Source organism: Bufo gargarizans, chromosome 2, assembly GCF_014858855.1.
Source record: "Bufo gargarizans isolate SCDJY-AF-19 chromosome 2, ASM1485885v1, whole genome shotgun sequence".
Classification (NCBI taxonomy): domain Eukaryota; kingdom Metazoa; phylum Chordata; class Amphibia; order Anura; family Bufonidae; genus Bufo; species Bufo gargarizans.
In genome coordinates this window covers 415186123-415209766 of record NC_058081.1, presented here as the reverse complement: position 1 = coordinate 415209766, position 23644 = coordinate 415186123, and the positions used below count along the sequence as shown (strand labels likewise).

At 43.4% G+C, this 23644-nt stretch overlaps 1 protein-coding gene across 5 annotated transcripts in view; it reads left to right on the top strand.

Annotated features, from left to right (window-relative positions):
* Window positions 1-23644, top strand: part of LCP2 (lymphocyte cytosolic protein 2) — a 527047-nt gene that overhangs the window by 186282 nt on the left and 317121 nt on the right. For all 5 annotated transcript variants that reach the window (XM_044280889.1, XM_044280886.1, XM_044280887.1 and 2 more), the window contains one exon: window positions 2607-2647. In XM_044280889.1, coding sequence (XP_044136824.1) covers window positions 2607-2647 — 41 coding nt within the window. The remainder of the gene's footprint in view (window positions 1-2606; window positions 2648-23644) is intronic.

Below are 23644 nucleotides of genomic sequence, written 5' to 3'. Positions count from 1 at the left end.
GAGAGCAGCCACCCTTGTTCACTACTATGGGACTTCTCGGAACTCCCATAGTGATGAATGGAGAGCTCTCATATCACTTTGGGATCCCTGTTCTCTAGAAAGCACTTCCCGACAGGTATGCAGGCATACATGTACAGGTCCTTCTCAAAAAATTTGCATATTGTGATAAAGTTCATTATTTTCTGTAATGTACTGATAAACATTAGACTTTCATATATTTTAGATTCATTACACACCAACTGAAGTAGTTCAAGCCTTTTATTGTTTTAATATTGATGATTTTGGCATACAGCTCATGAAAACCCAAAATTCCTATCTAAAAAAATTAGCATATCATGAAAAGGTTCTCTAAACGAGCTATTAACCTAATCATCTGAATCAACTAATTAACTCTAAACACCTGCAAAAGATTCCTGAGGCTTTTAAAAACTCCCAGCCTGGTTCATTACTCAAAACCGCAATCATGGGTAAGACTGCCGACCTGACTGCTGTCCAGAAGGACATCATTGACACCCTCAAGCAAGAGGGTAAGACACAGAAAGAAATTTCTGAACGAATAGGCTGATCCCAGAGTGCTGTATCAAGGCACCTCAGTGGGAAGTCTGTGGGAAGGAAAAAGTGTGGCAGAAAACGCTGCACAACGAGAAGAGGTGACCGGACCCTGAGGAAGATTGTGGAGAAGGACCGATTCCAGACCTTGGGGGACCTGCGGAAGCAGTGGACTGAGTCTGGAGTAGAAACATCCAGAGCCACCATGTAAAGGCGTGTGCAGGAAATGGGCTACAGGTGCCGCATTCCCCAGGTCAAGCCACTTTTGAACCAGAAACAGCGGCAGAAGTGCCTGACCTGGGCTACAGAGAAGCAGCACTGGACTGTTGCTCAGTGGTCCAAAGTACTTTTTTCGGATGAAAGCAAGTTTTGCATGTCATTCGGAAATCAAGGTGCCAGAGTCTGTAGGAAGACTGGGGAGAGGGAAATGCCAAAATGCCTGAAGTCCAGTGTCAAGTACCCACAGTCAGTGATGGTCTGGGGTGCCATGTCAGCTGCTGGTGTTGGTCCACTGTGTTTTATAAAGGGCAGGGTCAATGCAGCTAGCTATCAGGAGATTTTGGAGCACTTCATGCTTCCATCTGCTGAAAAGCTTTATGGAGATGAAGATTTCATTTTTCAGCACGACCTGGCACCTGCTCACAGTGCCAAAACCACTGGTAAATGGTTTTCTGACCATGGTATTACTGTGCTCAATTGGCCTGCCAACTCTCCTGACCTGAACCCCTTAGAGAATCTGTGGGATATTGGGAAGAGAAAGTTGAGAGACGTAAGACCCAACACTCTGGATGAGCTTAAGGCCGCTATCGAAGCATCCTGGGCCTCCATAACACCTCAGCAGTGCCACAGGCTGATTGCCTCCATGCCACGCCGCATTGAAGCAGTCATTTCTGCAAAATGAATTCCCGACCAAGTATTGAGTGCATAACTGAACATAATTATTTGAAGGTTGACTTTTTTTGTATTAAAAACACTTTTCTTTTATTGGTCGGATGAAATATGCTAATTTTTTGAGATAGGAAATTTGGGTTTTCATGAGCTGTATGCCAAAATCATCAATATTAAAACAATAAAAGGCTTGAACTACTTCAGTTGGTGTGCAATGAATCTAAAATATATGAAAGGCTAATGTTTATCAGTACATTACAGAAAATAATGAACTTTATTACAATATAAAAATTTTTGAGAAGAACCTGTATATGCATGGGACATTTACTCAGCATACAAAGGCCTCATGCACACGACCGTTGTGTGCATCCGTGGCCATTGTGCCGTTTTCAGTTTTTTTTCGTGGACCCATTGACTTTCAATGGGTCCGTGGAAAAATCGGAAAATGCACCGTTTGGCAGCCGCATCCGTGACCCGTTTTTCCTGGCCGTGAAAAAAATATGACCTGTCCTATTTTTTTCATGGCCAACGGTTCACGGACCCATTCAAGTCAATGGGTCCGTGAAAAATCACGGATGCACACAAGATTGGCATCCGTGTTCGTGATCCGTGTCCGTTTTTTCCTATCATTTCAATGGCAAACTTGACTTAGATTTTTTTTTCATTTTTCATGTCCGTGGATCCTCCAAAAAACAAGGAAGACCCACGGATGAAAAAACGGTCACGGATCACGGACCTACGGACCCCGTTTTTGCGGACCTTAAAAAAAAACGGTCATGTGCATGAGGCCATAGGCTGTGATATAAATAAATAAATATATATATATATATATATATATATATATAAAATAGAAAAATGATGGGCAGCACTCCAAGAAATAAAATTAGCAAAAAAACTTTATTTACCCCAATGGAGCATGCTCCATTGGGGTAAATACAGTATTTTTTTGCTATTTTTATTTCTTGGAGTGCTGCCCATCTTTTTTCTATTTTGTATTTATCGGATTGGCTTTAATCCATTTTGGGCTAGTTGCACCCACCATTTTACATTAGGGACGGTGCTGCCACTGCTTTTCTTTTTTATATATATATATATATTTGCTAAAAATAAAACTTCCATAGTTCGTTCTCCTTCTTATTACTTTCTCTTTTCATATTTCTTCCTTAAAGGCCAGTCTGAAAACTGGGATGGAACAGACTCTGACTCATTTGTGAGTATTTTCTTTATATTATTTTTATATAATGAATTGTTATTTCATTACTGCAGGAATCTTTGAAAGTCTTCAGCTGCTTCAATCTCTGCATTGCAAAGGACATGGATTGTGGCTTGAAAACTCTCAGCGCAATTCAGTTTAGGATTTTTCCACAGTGTGTGGATGAGATTTCTGACACTTTGCTGATATTGTAAACTCTGTGGATTTACCCACACGTAATTCTGTGGGGGGCCACCAGCAGCATTTACTCCATGTGTGGCAATACTATTTTAGTTTTAATAGACTTAAAAAAGTGAATATACAACTGATGAAAGGAACATCAAATTTCAGCATTCTCTATGACAGATACCTGTATAATATACTAAACTAATTTTTTCACAGTATACCTTCTACTTAATAAAAAAAAACACAGAGAGAATGCACCAAACAGATATAACACTGACTATGCTGGCAAGACATAAATGCAGGTATTAAAAGCTGAGACTTTTGCCAATATGTTCCAGTCATGGAGATATCGGAGCCCATCATGCACCACGTCACGGTTCTCAGCATGGCAAGGGGTCCTAACCACTGCTCTAACTATGGTGTGAACACGGTCTGGGGGTGATATAATTCAGCTCACAGCCAAGCTCCCCACAATTGCCCAGCATGAATACTGCGGTTGTACAATGTGGATGAAGCCAGGCCGTGAGCCACACCCACATCAGACCATGTGATGGAGGTTACCAGGTGCAAAAGAGTGTTTGAATGCCAGGTAAAGGCAAACACACTCAAATCTAGCAAGGCAGAAAATGAAAAACAAAAAAATTGTGGCAATTCTGGAGGAGCTGCTCAGCCCATGACACTGTGGCGTGTCTTTGATTAGGGGAGCAGCCCGACCGCATGTGGACCGCAGTAATCGACTAACCTCAGCAAAATATGCATACAATGGAGGATATCGGCGCGGTCCACATGGACCACAAGAGCAAACTACACAGAATGTAGCAATCATATGAAACACACAGAGAGAATGCACCAAACAGATATAACACTGACTATGCTGGCAAGACATAAATACAGGTATTAAAAGCCGAGACTTTTGCCAATATGTTCCAGTCATGGAGATATCGGAGCCCATCATGCACCACGTCACGGTTCTCAGCATGGCAAGGGGTCCTAACCACTGTGGACACGGTCTGGTGGTGATATAATTCAGCTCACAGCCAAGCTCCCCACAATTGCCCAGCTACATTCTGTGTAGTTTGCTCTTGTGGTGCATGTGGACCGCGCCGATATCCTCCATTGTATGCATATTTTGCTGTGGTTAGTCGATTACTGCGGTCCACATGCGGTCGGGCTGCTCCCCTAATAAAAGACACGCCACAGTGTCATGGGCTGAGCAGCTCCTCCAGAATTGCCACAATTTTTTTCATTTTCTGCCTTAATAAAAAAAAAGAATAGACCAGAACTTAGAATGATCTCAATATAAAATATATATTATACGCTTTTTATGTTTCTCTATAAACATCCCCTGTGGGATGGAAGCATGATGCGTCCCCGAGCTGGACGCTTAGTTACATGCTGCTTTTGGTCACATCGCCACTGAGGCCCGTGAATGGCCACAGGGGACCAGAAGCAGTAGGGATAGCGATGATTTGTTCTGAAATGGAGTTCTGGTCAATAGTTGAGCTGGCTTCTTTATTTTAACTCCATAAGGACACAGCCATATTTCACCTTAAGGACCAGGCTATTTTTTGCAAATCTGACCAGTGTCACTTTAAGTGGTGATAACTTTAAAACGCTTTTACTTATCCAGGCCATTCTGAGATAGTTTTTTCGTCACATATTGTACTTCATGACACTGGTAAAATTAAGTAAAAAAAAAATCAATTTATTCAAGTTTAAATTTATCTACTTCTATAATACATAGTAATACCTCGAAAAAATAGTTATTACTTTGCATTCCCCATATGTCTACTTCATGTGTGGATCATTTTGGGAATGACATTTTAGTTTTTGGGCACGTTACAGGCTTAGAAGTTTAGAAGCAAATCTTGAAATTTTTCCGAAATTTTCAAAAACCCAATTTTTAGGGACCAGTTCAGGTCTGAAGTCACTTTGTGAGGCTTACATAATAGAAATCACCCAAAAATGACCCCATTCTACAAACTACACCCCTCAAGGTATGCAAACCTAATTTTACAAACGTTATTAACCCTTTAGGTGTTCCACAAGAGTTAATGGCAAATGGAGATAACATTTCAGAATTTCGATTTTTTTTTGCCAATTTTCCATTTTAATCAATTTTTTCCAGTAACAAAGCAAGGATTAACAGCTAAACAAAATGCTATATTTATTGCCCCGATTCTGTAGTGTGCAGAAACACCCCACATGTGGCCGTAAACTACTGTACGGGCACACAGTAGGGGGTAGAGGGAAAGGCAGATTTTTGGAAGGCAGATTTTGCTGGACTGGTTTATTTACACCATGTCCCATTTGAAGCCCCCCTGATGCACCCCTAGAGTATAAACTCCATAAAAGTGACCCCATCTAAAAAACTACACCCCTCAAGATACTCAAAACTGATTTTACAAACTTTGTTAACCCTTTAGGTGTTGCACAAGAGTTATTGGCAAATGGAGATGAAATTTGAGAATTCACATTTTTTGGCAAATTTTCCATTTTAATCCATTTTTTCCAGTAAGAAATCAAGGGTTAACAGCCAAACAAAATGCTATATTTATTTCCGCAATTCTGTAGTTTGCAGAAACACCCCATATGTGGCCGTAAACTACTGTACGGGCACACAGTAGGGCATAGAGGGAAAGGTGCGCCATATGGTTTTTGGAAGGCAGATTTTGCTGGACTGATTTATTTACACCATGTCCCATTTGAAACCCCCCTGATGCATCCCTAGAGTAGAAACTCCATAAAAGTGACCCCATTTTGGAAACTACGGGATAAGGTGTCAGTTTTGTTGGGACTATTTTTAGGGTATATATGATTTTTGCTTTATCTATATTACATTTTTGTGAGGCAAGGTTACAAAAAATAGAAATTCTGAAATTTCATCTCCATTTGCCATAAACTGTTGGGGAACACCTAAAGGGTTAATAAAGTTTGTAAAATCAGTTTTGAATACCTTGAGGGGTGTAGTTTCTAAAATGGGGTTGTTTTTATGGAGTTTCTACTCTAGGGGGTGCATCAGGGGGGCTTCAAATGGGACATGGTGCCCCCCCAAAAAGGCCATGAAAATCTGCCTTCCAGAAACCATATGGCGTTCCTTTCCTTCTGTGCCCTGCCGTTTGGTCATGCAGCAGTTTACGACCACATATGGGGTGTTTTTGCAAACTGCAGAATCGGGGTAATAAATATTAAGTTTTGTTTGGCTGTTAACACTTGCTTTGTTACTGGAAAAAAAATGGATTCAAATGGAAAATTTGCCCCAAAATTGCTTTTTTGGCACCGTTTTTATAAAATCTTTTGACCGTTTTCATCTGAAGGGTTAGGCGGGGTATTTTTGTAGAGCAGATTCTTACGGATGCAGCAATACCTAATATGTCGTTTTTTAGCTGATTATTCTATGTAGGGGCTGATAGGACGGTTTTATTGGCACTATTTTGGGGGGCATATGACTTTTTGATCGCTTGCTATTACAATTTTTGTGATGTAAGGCGACAAAAAAATACATTTTTTTTGAACCATTTTTATTTTATTTTTGACTGTCTTCATCTGAGGGGTTGGGGGAGTATTTTTATAAAGCAGATTCTTGCAGACGCGGCGATACCTAATATAAACAAAAAAAAGCATTTTAGTATCTTCTCCATAGTCTAAGAGTCATAATTTTTTTGCTTTTAGACGATTATTTTATGTAGGGGCTCATTTTTTGCAGGATGAGAGGACGGTTTTATTGGCACTATTTTGGGGGGCATATGACTTTTGATAGCTTGCTATTACAATTTTCGTTATGTAAGGTGACAAAAAAATACCTTTTTTTGCACCGTTTTTTTTTTTTTATACCGTGTTCATTTGAGGTGTTGGAGGGCATTTTTATAGCGCATATTCTTACGGATGCGGCGATACCTATTATGTAAACTTTTTTTTTGTACCAAATAATATTTTGGAAAAATTTTTTTTTGTTTTAGTGTCTCAAGTCTGAGAACCAGTTTTTAATCCAATTGTCAGTGGCTAAATTGGGATATAAATTTAGTACTCCATCGAAGTGTGGTACTCCCTGAAGCAACCAATAATGCAGAGGCCCGGATGATCGGGGCACGTGTCACACTGAGTAGTGATGTCCTTCCGCATCCCCATCCTGTGACACACTCTGCACCTTTTTTGGGTCCGTCCCTTCTTTCGAGTATGGGGGACCACATCTGGAAAGTGTTGGCCAGGGACGATCCGGGCGCCTCCAGTTCCCGAGGTACTCCGGTCTGCTCTTTCCTAGTCAGAAAATATCAGGTCCTTGAGGACTGTCTCATTGAACTGAAGAAATGTCCCTATGCTGCCAGCGCTCTGGGACAGCACAAAAGAGTTGTACAAGGCAACCTGTAACAAGTAGACCGCAACTTTTTTGTACCATGCCCTGGTTTTGCACATGGCATTATATGGCTTGAGGACTTGATCAGAGATATCAGCTCCTCCCATATACCGATTGTAGTCGATGATACAATCGGGCTTGAGGACCGTTGCCACAGTACCTTGCACAGAGACAGGGGTGATGCCGTTATCATGAATTGTGGACGGTACAAGGACATCCCTCTTGTCCTTATATCTGACCAGCAACAGGTTTCCACTGCTAAGGGCATGGGTCGCACCCCTGGGGATAGGTACCTGGAGGGGGTGGGTAGGGAGGCCGCGATGATTTTGCCGCACGGTCCCACAAGCGGACGTGCATCTGGCGGCGAGGGACTGGAACAAGGGGATACTAGTATAAAAGTTATCCATGTACAGGTGGTAAGCCTTATCTAGCAGTGAGTGCATAAGGTTCCACACAAGTTTCCCGCTAACACCCAGAGTGGGGGGACATTTTGGGGGTTGAATACGGGAATCTCGCCCATCATACACACAAAACTTGTAAGTGTACCCTGAGGTATCTGTAAAGAATAAATCAAGGCAACTGGACTTACTGTAGATTTCTTGAAAACGTTTCACTCATTCTTCCAACGGGCTTTCCCTATTCTGAGTGACTGTACAAGAATTTTCTGGGAATAAATGTGTAACTGAATCAACATCTGGTAATTATACCCAGCATGGGGTCAGAGGTCATTATACCCAGCATGGGGTCAAAGGTGTTGATTCCATTATCCTAATTGGAGTCAGTAGGTGATAATAACCTCTCAGAAAAAGGTGTCAAGACAACATTGTATGTGGTAGACAATAGATGTCTAATCCCCCCACCTCTATTCAAGCTTGGCTTCTCCATTTTTACGTAGGTGGCCTCCTTCACACCTCGTTTGTACTAATCGGCCTCTTTATCCAAAACACATACTTGACTGTCTTCAAAGGTGTGACCTGTTTCTTTTAGATGTAAGTACACGGCTGAATCTTGACCAGAGGTTTTGTCTCTTCTATGCTGCACCATACGCTGATAGTTGTTATTTTGTTTTGCCGATATACAGTTCTGAGCATTCCTCATTGCACTGGACTGCGTACACAATGTTGTCCATCTTGTGCTTAGGTGTTGGGTCTTTTGAGTGAACCAGTTGTTGCCTCAGTGTGTTGCTGGGTTTAAAGCAGACAGGGATGTGAAGTTTATTTAAAATCCTTTTGAGTTTCTCAGACACCCCAGCTACATATGGGATAACCATATTCTTGCGTCTGTTATACTTCTCGCCCGAGGTACCCTGAGGTACTCTCACAAAGTTTGTACAGTTTCACTCCATACCTCGCCCGCTTAGAGGGAACATACTGGCTGAAAATGAGTCTCCCCTTGAAAGCAATGAGAGACTCATCAACCGCAACCTCCCTTCCAGGTACATAGGCCTGTACAAATTTGGCCCCAAAGTGATCGATGACCGGCCTGATTTTGTACAGGCGGTTATAGGCAGGATCACCTTGGGGGGACACGCTGCATTATCTGAATAATGGCCTCAAACCGGGAGCGTGTCATGGCGGTACTGTAAAGTTGGGTCTGGTAGAGGATGTCCCCACTCCAGTAATGCCTGACACTAGGTTTCTTGACTAGGCCCATGTGCAGCACGAGACCCCAAAACATCCTCATCTCAGTTGCACTGACCGGAGTCCAGCCACCGGGCCTAGCCAAAAAGGAGCCCGGGTGTTGAGCAACAAACTGTTGGGCGTACAGGTTTGTTTTCTCCACCAGTAGAGTTACAAAATGGTCACTGAAAAAAAGACTAAAAAGTCGTATTCAGTGAAGCTCACTGTGGAAATTCCTGGTTGGCCTACAAACTCAGAAATCACAGGCTCAAAACGCTCAGGAGTATACCATGCAAGTTCACCGGCAGGGGGCTCCGGTGGACTTAACTGATGGGCTGTAAACTAGTACGAGCCCCAGAGCTGCTCGTACTAGGGTGGGCCACAGGGTCCCTAGCAGGCCGGTCCCCTTGCTCCGCCTGGCGGCGTTTTGCGCTGCCTTGGGGGCTCATAATCATCGCTAGATGATGATGAGGATGCCGATGACAAAAGGAAAGTGGGGTCATCCTCATCCTCACTGGGACTCTCGGAGTTGGGGGCAAGCTGGGCGCATGCCTCCTCGGCCGAGAACATCCGGTGGGCCATAGGGGAGTGTGTGTGTGTATGTGGTGCGTGATAATCTTTATTTGGTGTGCGTGTGTGTGGGGGCACCGGTGTTCGCAAACTTACCCTAAATCTAACAGACCAAAAAATATATAAAAATAACTAAAAAAAGGGCAAAAAATAAAATTAAAATTAAAATCACTGGTCTGAAGTTGATCAGCAGTGGGGTGTGCAATGCTCTAACAGTGGCCGGACGCTAAGAGTAACAGCTACAGTCAGCGTACGCATAAAAAAAACAAAAAACTGCTTGTGCCCCAAAAAAAGTTGTGGGGGGGGGAATGGGGGAAAGCTGCAGCACCCCTGGGGGGTCTAGGGTCACACAGCTGTGCTGTGGACCCCAGACACCCGTTTTAGGGTGATGCAATAAAACAAAAATTATTTTCTTTTCTCACCAACTTTTCCTGAATATCCCTGCCTAACCTAACCTGTTCCTAACCTTTCCCTAAATACCTGGGGCACAGATGGCATGCTGGCTAACGATCCTTGCAAAGATGGCTCTGCGATTCACGTGCAGCACTCCTCTCTCCTCGACTCCCGGACTGAAAAGGAGGAGGAGAGGAGCGCTGCAGTAATTTGGATGACCAGCCCGCCCAGCCGACCAATGAGAGCGATCCTGAGAGGTGATGTCACCATCACCTCTCAGGATCTAAGGATGGTGATTGGTTGTGTATTATCACCATCCTGTTCCGGGTTATCGGGTCCCCAGAGACCCGAATAACCCGGAAACGCAGCCAACCGCAGGTCTGAATTGACCTGCGGTTTGCGGAGATCACCGATACGGGGGGGTCACAGGACCTCCCGGCACATTCAGATCAGAAGAAGAGTCAAAAAAATGATGTAAACCAGGCCAAAAAGGCAAAATAGTTGCCCAGTCATAAAATGGGGAAGGTGGGAACAGCATGAGAAATCCACAGAGTGGCCCAAAGACAGAGTGTGGAGGTGGCAGCAGCATCTGGAGACTACAGAGTGGCAAGGTGATATAGTGTGGAGGTAGCAGCATCAGGAGACCACAGAGTGGCACAATGACAGTGTGTGGAGGTGGCAGCAGCAGCATGAGGATGCCACAGAGTGGCAAGGTGACATAGTGTTGAGGTAGCAGCAGCATCAGAAGACAACAGAGCGGCAAGGTGACATAGTGTGGAGGTAGCAGGAGTATCAGGAGACCACAGAGTGGCAAAGTGACATAGTGTGGAGGTAGCAGCAGCATTAAGAAACCACAGAGTAGCAAGGTGACATAATGTGGAGGTGACAGCAGCATGAGGAGGCCACAGAGTGACAAGGTGACATAGTGTGGAGGTGGCAGCAGCTGTAAATGGCAAATAATATATATTTTTTGCCACCAATACATGCCAAAATAGGCTATAATTTTCTCACTACACTACACAACAGATTATAAGCCCTTTTTATTTTTCCCCGACTAATACATGCCAAATAAAGGCTTTGCCTTGAATGGCAAATATAGTTTTTTTTGCCACTAATACACACCAAAAAGGGCTTTAATTTTCTCACTTCACCACACAATGGCTAGTAAACCCGTTTTCTTTTTCCCCACTAATACAAGCCAAAAAAAGGTTTTAGGACATATAACTGCGGCTGTGAACGGCAAATAATATACAGTGGGATGCGAAAGTTTGGGCAACCTTGTTAATCGTCATGATTTTCCTGTAAAAATCATTGGTTGTTACGATAAAACATGTCAGTTAAAAATATCATATAGGAGACACACACAGTGATATTTGAGAAGTGAAATTAAGTTTATTGGATTTACAGAAAGTGTGCTATTATTGTTTAAACAAAATTAGGCAGGTGCATAAATTTGGGCACCACAAAAAAGAAATGAAATCAATATTTAGTAGATCCTCCTTTGGCAGAAATTACAGCCTCTAAACGCTTCCTGTAGGTTCCAATGAGAGTCTGGATTCTGGTTGAACATCTTTAGTTCATTCAGATTTGATGGCTTCCGAGCATGGACAGCTCTCTTTAAGTCACACCACAGATTTTTAATTATATTCAGGTCTGGGGACTGAGATGGCCATTCCAGAACGTTGTACTTGCTCCTCTGTATAAATGCCTTAGTGGATTTTGAGCAGTGCTTAGGGTCATTGTCTTGTTGAAAGATCCAGCCCCGGCGCAGCTTCAGCTTTGTCACTGATTCCTGGACATTGGTCTCCAGAATCTGCTGATACTGAGTGGAATTCATGCGTCCCTCAACTTTGACAAGATTCCCAGTCCCTGCACTGGCCACACAGCCCCACAGCATGATGGAACCACCACCATATTTTACTGTAGGTAGCAGGTGTTTTTCTTGTAATGCTGCGTTCTTTTTCCTCCATGCATAACGCCTCTTGTTATGGCCAAATAACTCAATTTTAGTTTCATCAGTCCACAGCACCTTATTCCAAAATGAAGCTGGCTTGTCCAAATGTGCTTTAGCCCACCTCAAGCGGCACTTTGTGTGCTGTGGGCGGAGAAAAGGCTTCCTCTGCATCACTCTCGCATACACCATCTTCTTGTGTAAAGTAAGCCGAATGGTTGAACGATGCACAGGGACTCCATCTGCAGCAAGATGATGTTGTAGGTCTTTGGTGCTGGTCTGCGGGTTGACTCTGACTGTTCTCACCATTCGTCGCTTCTGTCTATCCAAGATTTTTCTTGGTCTGCCACTTCGAGCCTTAACTTGAACTGAGCTTGTGGTCTTCCATTTCCTCAATATGTTCCTAACTGTGGAAACAGACAGCTGAAATCTCTGAGACAATTTTCTGCATCCTTCCCCTAAACCATGGTGGTGAACAATCTTTGTCTTCAGGTCATTTGAGAGTTGTTTTGAGACCCCCATGTTGCTACTCTTCAGAGAAAATTAAAAGAGGAGGGAAACTTATAATTGACCCTCTTAAATACTTTCTCATAATTGGATTCACCCGTGTATGTAGGTCAGGGGTCACTGAGCTTACCAAGCCAATTTGAGTTCCAATAATTAGTTTTAAAGGTTTTGGAATCAATAAAATGACAACAGTGCCCAAATTTATGCACCTGACTAATTTTGTTTAAACAATTATAGCACACTTTCTGTAACTCCAATAAACTTTATTTTACTTCTCAAATATCACTGTGTTTCTCCTATATGATGTATTTAACTGACTTTTTTATTGTAACAACCAACGATTTATACAGGAAAATCATGACGATTAACAAGGTTGCCCAAACTTTCGCATCCCACTGTATATTTTGTTGCCACTAATACACGCTAAAAAGGGGCTTAATTTTCTCACTTTACCACACAACGGCTAATAAGCCCTTTTTCTTTTTCCCTACCAATACACGTCAAAAAGAGGCATTAGAACATATAACTGTGGCCATGAATGGCAAATATATATTTTTCTGCCACTAATACACGCCAAAAAGGGCTTTAATTTTCTTCACCATACAATGGCTAATAAGCCCCTTTTTTCCCCCAATATTTTTTTTGCCACTAATACTGTACATGCCAAAAAGGGCTCTAATTTTCTCACTTCACCACACAACGGCTAAGAAGCCCCTCCCCCCCACTTATACATGACAAAAAAAGGCTTTAGAACATATAACTGCCGCCGTGAACAACAAATAGTTTTTTTTACCACAAATATGTACACACCAAAAAGGGCTTTAATTTTCTCAATTCTCCACACAACAGCTAATAAGCCCTTTTTCTTTTTCCCCACTAATACACGCCAAAAAAGGCTTTAGAAAATATAACTGCGGCTGTGAACTGCAAATAATACTTTTTTTTTACACTAATACACGCTAAAAAGGGCTGCAATTTTCTCACTTCACCACACAATGGCTAAAAAGCACTTTTTCTTTTTCCCCACTAATACACACCAAAAATAGGCTTTAGAACATATAACTGCGTCCGTGAACGTCAAATAATGTTTTTTGCCACTAATACACACCAAAAAGGGCCGTCGTTTTCTTACTTCATCATACAACGGCTAATAAGCCCTCCCCCCCCCCCCCCACTAATAGACGAAAATAGAGAAAAAAAGGCTTTAGAACACACATATATATATATATATATATATATATATATATATTAAGCAAAGACCTTTGCTGTATTTGTGGGAGGGGAGGCTGATTACAAGGCTACTTATATGCACCTGTGGGCCCAGGCTGGCTGGTTACTAGGCTATTTATAGGCACCTGTGGGCCCAGGCTGACGCCGATTCAGCTCATTTCACCCACCCACCCACACCATCTTACAGTCACTTCATATTAGGGTGGCCCTCTTTAGGCTTCCCTACTGCAGCAGTTATGGCACAATTCTACTGCTTGTTGTAGATAGGGTTAGATAGGTTAGGTACACCTTTCTGATAGCCGATCCGACCACAAATATATATATATAACTGCACCATACAAGGGCCGATAAGACCCACAATAACAAGAACGGTTTGCTGGAATTACAGAGGTATAAACTTGAAATGAACAGCAGTATAATGGTAATTTGGATCCTCAGTCAGTGCAGCAAGGTGTAATAGAGTTGTTCCTATTACCCAGGTTGTACACTCCCCTGTAGGACCCTGTTCTGAATCAATAATGTGGAATAATTCCTCCCTATTAGCGTTGAGTGGACACCTGGATGTTGGGGTTCGATGGGTTCAGCCGAACTTCACAAAAAAGTTCGTGTTCGGGACCCGAACTTGACCCCGAACCCGAACCTCATTGAAGTCAATGGGAACCCAAACTTTCGAGCACTAAAAATGTCATGGAAAGGGCTAGAGGGCTGCAAATGCCAGCAAAATCTGGTTAGGAGCATGGCAAGTACGCTGCAAACAAATGTGGATAGGGAAATTACTTCAAATAACATAAAATACATAAAAATATATATATAATCTTGATCTAGGAGGACGAGGTCCATATGGAGTAGGAGGTTGAGAAGGCAGTGGATGTGGCGGTGAAGGAGGAGGTAGCCTACACTGTAATTTTGTTTTAAATTTTATTTTTTATTTTTTAAATTAGGGTACACCCCAAAACATTGGGAAATAGAACCTGTGATAACCCCCTCCAGCTGTGCTAAACAAACGTTCAGACAAAACATTGGCTGCAGGGCAGGCCAGGACCTCCAAGGGCAAGCTCAGGCCATGTGCCCAATTTGGAGACCCAGAAGTTGCAGGGGACAGACCCATCAGTCAGTTTGTCTAGGCGTGTGCACACATACTGCCCCACCATGTCGCACGTCCCCGTGATGTTCACAATCCAATTTGATATCTGCTCTATCAACTTTCAATAATATTTTCTGCGCCTACCATGTTGATCACGGTTAGCGGCGAATCAGGGTCCCACGACGGAGAGTGAGAGTGAGAAAAGGATAGCACATCCAAGGGAGATCAATGGATGAACTTTAATTGTGATCGAGTGGAAATGTGGGAGAAGTTATTAAAAAGGGCGCGTGGCAATTACCCACTCTTGACTTGGGGAGATAGTGATGATAAATAACAATACAGGACTCTTAAGATTGTTATTGGAACGTTTAATAAAAATGTATAGGGAATGTCACTAGGGTATTTAGGATTTGGAAATGTTAGACAGGATAGCCCTGCTGCCGCTTTGTTAACTCTAGATAACTTCTGCCTGATCGCACGACACTGTGACGTCCACAATCCATTTGGATATCTTCTCTATCAACTTTCGAAGTTCTTTTCTGAGCCTACCATGTTCATCACGGTTATCGGCGAATCAAGGTTCCATGCCAGAGAGGGAGCGTGAAAAAGAGAGAACACATCCAAGGGAGGATAATTTTTTTAAATTAAATATGATCGAGCTTAAAAGTTGTTAAAGTTTAAGCATTGAATGAAAGGAGCGGGCGCGCATCAATTAAAGAAGAATTTTTGAAATGTAATTCCCTATCACATATGCAGAGTAGGGGTTTAATCATGGCAAAAATTGTCAAATGTCACCCAAGAATGTAACATACAAATTAGTGAAGTGTGTTTACCTGTCTAGGTACAGCTGGTGTATATCACTCCCAAAAATTGGTGAATTTCACCCGAATATGTAACAGACAAATTAATGATTTTTTTTTTTTTTTACCTGTCTACTAGGTACAGCTGGGGTATATTACACCCAACAAATTGGTGAATTTAACCCGAATATGTAACAGACAAATTAGTGATATTTTTTTGACTGTCTACTAGGTATTGCAGTGGTATATCGCACCCAAAAATTTGTGAATTTCAACCGAAAATGTAACAGAAAAATTTGTGAAATGACATAAAATAAAATACATACAAATAAAAAAAAAATAAACTTGAATTATGAGGTGGAGGTCCATATAGAGTAGGAGTTTGAGTAGGCGGTGGACATAGCAGTGTAGGTGGAAGCGATGGTGAAGGAGGATGAGGTAGCCAACACAGTTTTTTTATTTTAATTATATATTTTTTTAATTAGGGTACACTCCAAAAGAGTATGAAATATCCAAAATACAACAATGAGCAATTGCGCTGTAGTATAACAATGGCTGGTTAAGGCCGGTATACATGTCTATTCTGCACAAGGTACGGCCAAGTCCTGTGGGATAGATGCCTGGTTCATTTTAATGAACGTGAGCTTGTCCACATTGGCTGTGGACAGGCGGCTGCACTTGTCTGTGATAACGCCCCCTGCCATGCTAAACACACGTTCAGACAATACACTGGCTGCAGGTTGTTGTGGGGTGCTGACAAAGCTTTTCTACATTTCGGCCATGCTAACCCTGCCTTCTGAGGTGCTGGTGGTGCCCCAGCTGCGTTGGCGACCTCTTCCTCCTCCTCTGCCTTCACCTTGTGCTTCCACTGTGCTCCAGCTGTCAGGTGAGAATGCCATCAGCAGCACATCTACCACCGTGCCCTTGTACTCACACATCTTCCGCTCACACTCCAGTGACGGAAATAAGGACAGTACGTTGTTTGTAACAGGGATTCAGCAGCGTGGCCACCCAGTAATCAGCACAAGTTAGAATGTGGCCAACTCGGCGGTCGTTGCGGAGACACTGCAGCATGTAATCGCTCATGTGTGCCAGGCTGCCCAGAGGCAACGAAAAGCTGTCCTCTGTAAGAGGTGTATTGTCTGTGTCCTCTGTATCCCCCCCAGTCACGCACCAGTGATGGCCATGAGGTGGTTTGGTTGCCACCCTGCTGTGAACACGGTTTCTCCTCCTCCATCTCCTCCTCCTCATCCTCCACCTCATCATCCTCCAGAACTGTGCCCTGGCTGGACAACTGTGTACCTGGCATTTGTGGGTGCAGGAACCCACTCTCGGAGGCACTTGTGAATAACTGGCCGGAAACCCTATGAAATAATCCCTCTTCCTCCTCCTCCACTGCCACATCCTCATCGCCAGCAGTGTTTTTTCAAGGAGGCATAGAAGTGGGATAGTAACGCTGAGAACGGCATTATCGGCACTGACCATGTTGGTGGAGTACTCGAAACAGCGCAACAAGGAACACAGGTCTCACATGGAGGTGAAGTGGTGCTGTTCCGCAGAGCGACTCACCTGTGCGTGCTGCAGCTGAAACGCCACTATCGCCTGCTGCTGCTTGCACATTCTGGCCAGCATGTGCAAGGTGGAGTTCCACCTTGTGGGCACGACGCATATGAGGCGGTGTGTGGGAAGGCCAAAGTTACGCTGCAGCACTGACAGGCGAGCCGCAGCAGGGTGAGAACACCGAAAGTGCGCACAGACGGCCGGCACTTTCTGCAGCAGCTCTGACATATCGGGGAAATTTTTAAGGAACCTCTGCACCACCAAATTCAGCACATGTGCCAGGCAAGGGATATCCGTCAAACCAGCTAGTCCCAGAGCTGCTACGAGATTTCTCCCATTATCACACACCACCAGGCCGGGCTTGAGGCTGACTGGCACCAACCACTCATCGGTCTGTTGTTCAAAGACCGTCCACAGCTCCTGCGCGGTGTGGGGTTTGTCCCCCAAACAGATAAGTTTTAAAACTGCCTGCTGTTGTTTACCCCTGGCTGTGATGAAGTTGGTGGTAAAGGTGTTACGCTGACTGGATGAGGAAGCGGAGTAGGAGGAGGAAGCAACAGGAGGCAAAATGAAGTGCCCTGCAATCCTTGGTAGTGGAAGGATATGCGCCAAACTGCTATCCACCTTAGGCCCAGCCGCCACTGCATTTACCCAGTGTGCTGTTATTGAAATATAACATACCTGACTGTGCTTACTGGCCCACATATCCGTAGTTAGGTAAACCTTGCCACAGAAGGTGTTGCGCAGTGCACACCTTATTTTGTCCCCCACTTGGTTGTGCAGGGAAGGGATAGCACGCCTGGAAAAGTAGTGGCGGCTGGGCACGAAGTACTGTGGGACAGCCACCGCCATAAGGCTTTTAAAACTCTCCGTCTCCACCAGAGGGAATTACAGCATTTCAAAAGAACAGTAATTTTGAAATGCTGGCATTCAGGGCTAGAGATCGTGGGTGGGTAGGGGTGTACTTCCGCTTCCACTCCAGTGTTTGGGAGATGGAGAGCTGAACGCTTCCGTGTGACATTGTGAAGATGCTTGGTGACCCAGGTGGTGGTGTTGCTGGCAAATCCTGTTTGCGGGGGGGGCTGGTGGCACTGTCAATCCAGAGGTGGATGAAGAGGCCGAGACTGCAGCAGAAGAGGAAGCAGTAGGAGCCAGAGACCTTTCTTGGTTTTTGAAGTGTCTACTCCACTGCAGCTCATGCTTTGCACTTTAGATGCCTGCCACGCCATGGAACTTCTTGGAGCTTGCTTTGGTGTGCTCGGTCCCTTGCTGTGGTGGGCAGTAGCAGGCGTACTGTCTAGGGGATGGCCGCTCCACTTTTGCACCCTGCTCCCTCTTCTGCTGTACTGGTGGCTCTGTGCGACCACCGCCTCTTCCTCCAAACTACACAGGTCACTTGCATGACCTTGATTCCATGTTGGGTTGAGGACCTCATATTCCTCCATATCATCTTCCACCCAGTCTTCACCCCTGCCTTCCTTGTTGGTTTGCACACTTTCGAAAGCCACAGCAGTTGGCACCTGTGTTTCGTCATTATCCGAGATGTCCTGCGGTGGTCCTCCCATGTGCTCATCTTGAAACATAAGTGTTTGGACATCGGTGCACTCAATCTCTTCAACTTCTGGGGCAGAGCTAGGTGGATGGCCCTGGGCCCTGCTAGCAGAGTCATCAAAAAGCAGAAGAGACTGCTGCATGACTTGGGGCTCAGACTGCTTGGCTGATTTGCAAGGGGGGGTGAGGTGAAAGACTGATGACATCGGCTGCAGATTAGGGATGAGCGAACTCGAACTGTATAGTTCGGGTTCGTACCGAATTTTGGGGTGTCCGTGACACGGACCCGAACCCGGACATTTTCGTAAAAGTCCGGGTTCTGGTTCGGTGTTCGTCGCTTTCTTGGCGCTTTTGTGACGCTTTCTTGGCGCTTTTTGAAAGGCTGCAAAGCAGCCAATCAACAAGCGTCATACTACTTGCCCCAAGAGGCCGTCACAGCCATGCCTACTATTGGCATGGCTGTGATTGGCCAGAGCACCATGTGACCCAGCCTCTATTTAAGCTGGAGTCACATAGCGCCGCCCGTCACTCTGCTCTGATTAGCGTAGTGAGAGGTTGCGGATGCGACAGTAGGGCGAGATTAGGCAGATTAACTCCTCCAAAGGACTTCACTTGATTAATCGATCGATCTGCAGCTGTGCATCATTGAGCTGCTGAAATTCAAATGCTCACTCACTGTTTTTAGGCTGCCCAGACCGTTTGTCAGTCACTTTTTTCTGGGGTGATCGGCGGCCATTTTGTGTCTTGTGCGGTGCTGCGACCAAGTGCATCCAAGCTGCGACCAAGTGCATTTAACCCTCAATGGTGTGGTTGTTTTTTGGCTAAAGCCTACATCAGGGTGAAGCTGTCACACCAAGTGCATTTAACCAGCAATAGTCTGTTCATTTTTTGGCCAAATACTAAATCAGGGGCAAGCTGCGCCTGTCACCAAGTGCATTTAACCCTCAATGGTGTGGTTGTTTTTTGGCTAAAGCCTACATCAGGGTGAAGCTGTCACACCAAGTGCATTTAACCAGCAATAGTCTGTTCATTTTTTGGCCATATACTAAATCAGGGGCAAGCTGCGCCTGTCACCAAGTGCATTTAACCCTCAATGGTGTTGTTGTTTTTTGGCTAAAGCCTACATCAGGGTGAAGCTGTCACACCAAGTGCATTTAACCAGCAATAGTCTGTTCATTTTTTGGCCATATACTAAATCAGGGGCAAGCTGCGCCTGTCACCAAGTGCATTTAACCCTCAATGGTGTGGTTGTTTTTTGGCTAAAGCCTACATCAGGGTGAAGCTGTCACACCAAGTGCATTTAACCAGCAATAGTCTGTTTATTTTTTGGCCATATACTACATCAGGGGCAAGCTGCGCCCGTCACCAAGTGCATTTAACCCTCAGTAGTGTGGTTGGTCAAGCTGTGACACCAAGTGCATTTAACCAGCAATAGTCTGTTCATTTTTTGGCCATATACTACATCAGGGGCAAGCTGCGCCCGTCACCAAGTGCATTTAACCAGCAATAGTGTGGTTATTTTTTGGCCATATCCCAGTCTAATTCTGTCACTAAATCCATACCGGTCACCCAGCGCCTAAATACTAGGCCTCAAATTTATATCCCGCTAAATCTCTCGTTACCGCTGTCCTGTTGTGGCTGGGAAAGTTATTTAGTGTCCGTCAAAGCACATTTTTTGTTCTGGGTTGAAGTACAATTCCCAATTTAGCAATTTCATAATTTAGTGGTTCCTGCTATATCAGAGCTATTTGAAATCTATCCCTAAAAGGGTATATAATATTCAAGGTGCACATAGGGTCATTCAGAATAACTTCACACACACCCGCTACTGTGCATTTCCAAGTCGAATTCTGTCACTAAACCCATACCTGTCACCCAGCGCCTAAATACTAGGCCTCAAATTTATATCCCACTAAATCTCTCGTTACCGCTGTCCTGTTGTGGCTGGGAAAGTTATTTAGTGTCCGTCAAAGCACATTTTTTGTTCTGGGTTGAAATACAATTCCCAATTTAGCAATTTCATAATTTAGTGGTTTCTGCTATATCAGAGCTATTTGAAATCTATCCCTAAAAGGGTATATAATATTCAAGGTGCACATTGGGTCATTCAGAATAACTTCACACACACCCGCTACTGTGTATTTCCAAGTCTAATTCTGTCACTAAACCCATACCTGTCACCCAGCGCCTAAATACTAGGCCTCAAATTTATATCCTGCTAAATCTCTCGTTACCGCTGTCCTGTTGTGGCTGGGAAAGTTATTTAGTGTCCGTCAAAGCACATTTTTTGTTCTGGGTTGAAATACAATTCCCAATTTAGCAATTTCATAATTTAGTGGTTTCTGATATATCAGAGCTATTTGAAATCTATCCCTAAAAGGGTATATAATATTCAAGGTGCACATAGGGTCATTCAGAATAACTTCACACACACACGCTACTGTGCATATCCCAGTCTAATTCTGTCACTAAATCCATACCTGTCACCCAGCGCCTAAATACTAGGCCTCAAATTTATATCCCGCTAAATCTCTCGTTACCGCTGTACTGTTGTTGCTGGGCAAGTTATTTAGTGTCCGTCAAAGCACATTTTTTGTTCTGGGTTGAAATACAATTCCCAATTTAGCAATTTCATAATTTAGTGGTTCCTGCTATATCAGAGCTATTTGAAATCTATCCCTAAAAGGGTATATAATATTCAAGGTGCACATAGGGTCATTCAGAATAACTTCACACACACCCGCTACTGTGCATTTCCAAGTCTAATTCTGTCACTAAACCCATACCTGTCACCCAGCGCCTAAATACTAGGCATCAAATTTATATCCCGCTAAATCTCTCGTTATCGCTGTCCTGTTGTGGCTGGGAAAGTTATTTAGTGTCCGTCAAAGCACATTTTTTGTTCTGGGTTGAAATACAATTCCCAATTTAGCAATTTCATAATTTAGTGGTTTCTGCTATATCAGAGCTATTTGAAATCTATCCCTAAAAGGGTATATAATATTCAAGGTGCACATTGGGTCATTCAGAATAACTTCACACACACCCGCTACTGTGTATTTCCAAGTCTAATTCTGTCACTAAACCCATACCTGTCACCCAGCGCCTAAATACTAGGCCTCAAATTTATATCCTGCTAAATCTCTCGTTACCGCTGTCCTGTTGTGGCTGGGAAAGTTATTTAGTGTCCGTCAAAGCACATTTTTTGTTCTGGGTTGAAATACAATTCCCAATTTAGCAATTTCATAATTTAGTGGTTTCTGATATATCAGAGCTATTTGAAATCTATCCCTAAAAGGGTATATAATATTCAAGGTGCACATAGGGTCATTCAGAATAACTTCACACACACACGCTACTGTGCATATCCCAGTCTAATTCTGTCACTAAATCCATACCTGTCACCCAGCGCCTAAATACTAGGCCTCAAATTTATATCCCGCTAAATCTCTCGTTACCGCTGTACTGTTGTTGCTGGGCAAGTTATTTAGTGTCCGTCAAAGCACATTTTTTGTTCTGGGTTGAAATACAATTCCCAATTTAGCAATTTCATAATTTAGTGGTTCCTGCTATATCAGAGCTATTTGAAATCTATCCCTAAAAGGGTATATAATATTCAAGGTGCACATAGGGTCATTCAGAATAACTTCACACACACCCGCTACTGTGTATTTCCAAGTCTAATTCTGTCACTAAACCCATACCTGTCACCCAGCGCCTAAATACTAGGCCTCAAATTTATATCCTGCTAAATCTCTCGTTACCGCTGTCCTGTTGTGGCTGGGAAAGTTATTTAGTGTCCGTCAAAGCACATTTTTTGTTCTGGGTTGAAATACAATTCCCAATTTAGCAATTTCATAATTTAGTGGTTTCTGCTATATCAGAGCTATTTGAAATCTATCCCTAAAAGGGTATATAATATTCAAGGTGCACATTGGGTCATTCAGAATAACTTCACACACACCCGCTACTGTGTATTTCCAAGTCTAATTCTGTCACTAAACCCATACCTGTCACCCAGCGCCTAAATACTAGGCCTCAAATTTATATCCTGCTAAATCTCTCGTTACCGCTGTCCTGTTGTGGCTGGGAAAGTTATTTAGTGTCCGTCAAAGCACATTTTTTGTTCTGGGTTGAAATACAATTCCCAATTTAGCAATTTCATAATTTAGTGGTTTCTGCTATATCAGAGCTATTTGAAATCTATCCCTAAAAGGGTAGATCATATTGAAGGTGCACATAGGGTCATTCAGAATAACTTCACACACACCCGCTACTGTGCATTTCCAAGTCTAATTCTGTCACTAAACCCATACCTGTCACCCAGCGCCTAAATACTAGGCCTCAAATTTATATCCCGCTAAATCTCTCGTTACCGCTGTCCTGTTGTGGCTGGGAAAGTTATTTAGTGTCCGTCAAAGCACATTTTTTGTTCTGGGTTGAAATACAATTCCCAATTTAGCAATTTCATAATTTAGTGGTTTCTGCTATATCAGAGCTATTTGAAATCTATCCCTAAAAGGGTAGATCATATTGAAGGTGCACATAGGGTCATTCAGAATAACTTCACACACACCCGCTACTGTGCATTTCCAAGTCTAATTCTGTCACTAAACCCATACCTGTCACCCAGCGCCTAAATACTAGGCCTCAAATTTATATCCCGCTAAATCTCTCGTTACCGCTGTCCTGTTGTGGCTGGGAAAGTTATTTAGTGTCCGTCAAAGCACATTTTTTGTTCTGGGTTGAAATACAATTCCCAATTTAGCAATTTAAAAATTTAGTGGTTTCTGCTGTATCAGAGCTATTTGAAATCTATCCCTAAAAGGGTATATAATATTCAAGGTGCACATAGGGTCATTCAGAATAACTTCACACACACACGCTACTGTGCATATCCCAGTCTAATTCTGTCACTAAATCCATACCTGTCACCCAGCGCCTAAATACTAGGCCTCAAATTTATATCCCGCTAAATCTCTCGTTACCGCTGTACTGTTGTTGCTGGGCAAGTTATTTAGTGTCCGTCAAAGCACATTTTTTGTTCTGGGTTGAAATACAATTCCCAATTTAGCAATTTCATAATTTAGTGGTTCCTGCTATATCAGAGCTATTTGAAATCTATCCCTAAAAGGGTATATAATATTCAAGGTGCACATAGGGTCATTCAGAATAACTTCACACACACCCGCTACTGTGCATTTCCAAGT